We start from the raw sequence: 5,315 nt of genomic DNA, 5'->3' as shown, positions 1-5,315 counted from the left end.
CTCTCCACAGTTCCTACCTTCCACAAGGTCATCATTTTTTTTTCTGCTTGTAGATGTGAAGGTAGTTTATCGCAGTGTTCATATTGATTTCTTGAGTATTCAGAATGATATGACATTTATCTAGCTGTGTTCAAGGATGAGGCAAACTTAGGGTCACCCTACTCTTCCACAATCTTAATTAAGTCTCTTGAATGATTCTTTTTTTTTATAGTTTATTGTCAAATTGGTTTTCATATAACACACAGTGCTTCTCCCCACAAGTGCCCCCCTCCATGACCATCATCCTCTTCCCCCCTCCCCCTCCCCCTTTAGCCCTTGGTTCATTTTCAGTATTCAATAGTCTCTCATTGTTTGTGTCCCCCTCACTCCCCAACTCTCTTTCCCCCTTCCCCTCCCTATGGCCCTCTGTTAGGTTTCTCCTGTTAGACCTATGAGTGCAAACATATGGTATCTGTCCCCTAATAAACTTAGATCACTTTCCTACACCATACACAAAAATAAACTCAAAATTGATAAATGACATGAATGTGAGACAAGAAACCATCAAAACCCTAAAGGAGAAAGCAGGAAGCAGCCTTCTTGACCTCAATCACAGCAATTTCTTTCTCGACACATCCCAAAGGCAAGGGAATCAAGAAGAAAAATGAACTACTGGGACCTCATCAAGATAAAAAGCTTCTGCAATGCAAAGGAAACAATCAAAAAACTAATTGGCAACTGACAGAATGGGAAAAAATAGTGGCAAATGGCATATCAAATAAAGGGTTAATATCCAAAATCTACAAGGAACTCACTAAACTCCATACCCAAAAAACGAAAATCCAGTGAAGAAATGGGCAGATCTGAACAGACACTTCTCCAAAGAGGACATCCAGATGGCCAACAGGAACATGAAACGATGCTCAGTTTCACTCATCAGTTGAATGACTCTTAAGTAGAGGATAAACATGATCAAATTGTAGTTTCATAAGACCATTCTAATTTCTGAGTAAAAATTGGATGGGAGAGAAAAAAATTGGAGTTAGCAAATTCCAAATGAGGCTGTTGAAAAAATCTAGGACAGAAGTGGCTGGGTGGCTCAGGAAAGAGAGTTGGGGAGAAAGGGGGACACAATCATGTGACTTCGGCTCAGGTCATGATCTCACAGTCGTGGGTTTGAGCCCTACATCAGGCTCATACCTGCTTTGAATTCTGTGTGTGTGTGTGTGTGTGTGTGTGTGTGTGTGTGTGTGTCTACCCCTCTCCCATTTACACTCTATCCCTCTCAAAAATAAACATGTAAAAATTATTAAGAAAAGAAAAAAAATCCAGAAGAGAGAGACTATGGCAAACATATTTTAATGTGAAACATGTGAATATATTTAGGGGATATTCAGAGGATATAATTGATAGTAAATGAATTTTGGCTCATGTTGATTGTGAAGTTTCAGAAGTTATCAAATGCAGAGTTGGATATGTGGAGCAGAGAAACAACTGGGAGCTTTAGATGTGGGAAATTTCAGTATCTTGATGGTTGTTGAATGTATGAACTTACCGAATGCCAAAGAAGCCTATGAATAAAGTACTATTTTTTCTTTAAAAAATCTACTGCCACCTCATTTGCTTAAGTAGCATGGAAGATATCTAATTTATTTTTTAATGAGGGGATACAATTTCTACAATATTGTATTAATATAACACTGTGTACCTTGTATTTGTCTCATTCTTAAACATTTCATATTTCCCTAAACAGAACACATGTTTCCTTGCCCAATGGACAATCTTACGGAAGTGACAGAATTCCTGCTCATGGGGTTTTCTGATATTTGGGCGCTACGGATACTTCATGCCGGACTGTTTCTGCTGATTTATCTGGCAGCACTGGTGTGGAATCTTCTCATCGTGATAGTCATTACTTTTGATCAATATCTTCACATGCCCATGTACTTCTTTCTGAAGAACCTCTCTTTTTTGGATTTGTGCTACATCTCAGTCACTGTGCCTAAGTCAATCCATAACTCCCTGACTCACAGTAACTCCATTTCTTACCTTAGCTGTGTGGCTCAAGTCTATTTTTTCTTTGCTTTTGCATCTGCTGAGCTGGCCTTTCTCACTGTCATGTCCTTTGATCGCTATGTTGCCATTTGCCGTCCCCTCCAATATGAAGCCATTATGACATCGGAAAAATGCTGCCACATGGCAGTCATCGTCTGGCTGAATTGCTTTATTTATGCAGCAGTTCACACTGGCAACATATTTGAGGAGCACATTTCGAGATGCAGCATAATCCACCAGTTCTTCTGTGACATCCCTCACGTTTTGGCCCTTGTTTCCCATGAGGTTTTTTTTGTTGAGTTTGTGAGCCTGGCTTTGAGCTCCTGCTTAGTGCTGGGATGCTTTGTTTTTATGATTATCTCCTATATCCAGATCTTTTCAACAGTACTCAGAATCCCTTCAGTGGAAGGTAGGGCCAAAGCCTTTTCCACCTGCTCGCCACAGCTGATTGTTATCATGCTCTTCCTCACTACAGGGCTCTTTGCTGCCTTAGGACCAAGTACCAAAACTTCATCCATTCAAGATTTGGTGATTGCTGTGGCCTACACAGTTTTGCCTCCCTTCCTGAATCCCATCATATATAGTCTGAGAAACAAGGAGATTAAAGCAGCTATTTGGAGACTATTTGTGAAGATAAGTTCTGTGCAAAAGTAGAACATTTAGAGTTTGCCAATGCAAGATCTGTAACAAAAGACCAGGAGATCATAAATACTTTCTTTAAAAAGAAAGATATTGGAAAAACTATTGAGTGGCAGAATATTTCCAGCCAATATTTAAAATAAAATACAAATGTTTCTTCAAAAAATAAAAATACCCTTGATATCAAATAATGCAAATTTGTTTAAGTAAAACCTATGGTGTTTCTTTCTGATTCCATGTATTTTTGAACTAATTAAATGCTTCATATTGAACCTGATGTCCTACACTCAAGTTATTAGGTATCTGTTGGAAGGGGCCCCACACACAGACACACATTGTTTCTAGTACCTGTTTTGACTACTCAGCATAGATCAAGCAAAGAAATTACATAGGGTAGGAGAAAATATTGTAGAATTTTGCTCAATCTTTTAGTAATATTTTTTCTTTCACTCTAGGCTAATTCTATAAATCTGTTAAGAAATTGAGCCAAACTCACTCTTTATAATATTTATACTTCATATTTGTCTTTTGAGATGGTATAATAATTAGTGCAATAATAACAACAGATAAATTTATAGTATTTGGCTTAGACACTGGTCAAAATATATATTTAAGCTTATAGTAATTTGATACTTACAATAACACAGCATAATAACAATGTTCATTCTATTTATTTCTTCCATGTTTCGTAAATAAGAAAACCGAGTTCAAACTCAAGAACATGACCAAGTTTACACAGCTAAATGATCAGAACCAATACTTGTTATCAGATAGTTTGACCAGAAAATTTATAATGTTTGCACAATTCTATACTATCTTTTTTTTCTGGAATAAATAAAATTAATGTTCTGATATTAATTTATGTTTCTGGAATACAGTCTCACTTTATTATTGCTTTTCTGTGTTAAATTTTATATCCTTATTGCTGGTATTCCTAGGATAATTATATCCATTATGTATGAAATGTTCTAAAAGGGTGTCTCTTTTGGTGCCATTCTTATCAGTTTTTTAATAATAGTCATAATTATTAAGGGTGTCTACCTTTTTTATTCTTCAAAATCATTTAAATAATTTCATTCCTCATATATTTAATAGGTGACACTTATGAACCACTTGTAATTAGAGGCTCTATTTGATATTTTGATGACTTTTTTCCATTTCCACATATAATTGGTTTGTACATTTCTATAATTTTTAAAATTTTCAAAGTTAGTATTTCATTTAAAATGGCTCATTTTATTCTGGATTTTGTATCTGAGTTTATATCCATGATTCACTACCTAATCTTTAAATTATATGTTTTTTAAGAATTCATTGATTACATTTTCTAAATGTGTGCCTATTTTATTTTTAATTTTATTTTATCTTCATGGTAATAATTAGTTTAAATTTCTTAGTTGCTCTTTCTCATTGCCATGTAGTACTCCATTGTGTATATATACCACATCTTCTTTATCCATTCATCAGGTGATGGACATTTAGGCTCTTCCCATGATTTGGCTAGTGTAAAAAGTGGCGCTATTAACATTGGAAACTGAGGGCTGAAGGGGGAGGTGGAGGAGGGAAGGGAGTGATGGTCATGGAGGGGGGCACTTGTGGGGAGAAGCACTGGGTGTTAAGTGAAAACCAATTTGGAAATAAATTATTATTAAAAAATTCTAGTCAGCTAAAGTAGATTAAAAAGTATGGGATTTCGAATGACTACAGGAATCCAGTCTCCATTAACAAACTGAAAGTTCTTTCCTAGCTAAAGCAATAGGACTTGTTTTTGATTCACTGTAAATGAACCTTTAAATTCATTTCATTTTATCCAGAGAGATAATTAACTACCATAACCATGAAAAACTAATTTTTATTGCTCAAACATTCCTAATTTTCTCCATCACTTAATTATTGGCTAATTATTTTCATTGATCTTATGATGGAATCGTGTACCCCTCTCCCTAAATTCCCTAACCTGCACCATGACTGTTGTTCTTACTGAAGGGGAAATTTGGAGAGGGGTTACACACAAAATCAGAACACTATGTGAAATTGAAGGCAGAGGTGGCAGAAATGCAGGAGAAACTAACAAATATCACAGTTTGCTTGATAGCAAAGTAGCAGAACCTAGGAGAGAGTTATAGAACAGATTCTCTTCAAAGCCTTTAGAAAGAACCAAGCCATCTAACACTTCTTTGTGGATACAAGGGTGGTTTTATATTTGCAAATCAATCAGTGTGATATATCACATTAAAAAGAGAAAGGATTAAAAACATAAGATTTGGGTAGTAATGACATTTTCACAATGTTTATTCTTCCGATCCATGAGCATGGAATGTTTTTCCATTTCTTGGTGTCTTCTTCAATTTCTCTCATAAGTTTTCTATACTTTTTATCATAGAGGTCTTTCACATCCTTGGTTAGGTTTATTCCTAGGAAAGAATGAAATATGGCCATTTGTAGCAAAGTGGATGGACCTCGAGGGTGTCATGCTAGGCGAAATAAGTCAGGCAGAGAAGGACAGATACCATATGTTTGCACTAATAGGTCTAACAGGAGAACAGGAGAAACCTAATGGAGTACCAGGGGGAGGGGAAGGGGGAAAGAGAACTGGGGAGAGAGAGGGATGCAAAACCTGAGAGACTATTGAATACTGAAAA

At 36.1% G+C, this 5,315-nt stretch overlaps 1 protein-coding gene across 1 annotated transcript; it reads left to right on the top strand.

Moving 5' to 3' along the window:
• Positions 1 to 1,752: 1,752 nt before the first annotated feature.
• On the top strand, positions 1,753 to 2,777 carry LOC115293594 (olfactory receptor 14I1-like). Its single transcript, XM_029941306.1, has one exon. It carries the CDS (start codon positions 1,753 to 1,755, stop codon positions 2,686 to 2,688), a length of 936 nt encoding a protein of 311 aa, XP_029797166.1. The 3' UTR covers positions 2,689 to 2,777.
• The last annotated feature ends 2,538 nt before the right edge of the window (positions 2,778 to 5,315 follow it).

This window comes from Suricata suricatta, chromosome 6 (assembly GCF_006229205.1).
Source record: "Suricata suricatta isolate VVHF042 chromosome 6, meerkat_22Aug2017_6uvM2_HiC, whole genome shotgun sequence".
Lineage (NCBI taxonomy): Eukaryota > Metazoa > Chordata > Mammalia > Carnivora > Herpestidae > Suricata > Suricata suricatta.
Note: the sequence above shows the minus strand (reverse complement) of the source record. Positions and strands in the feature narration are given on the sequence as shown.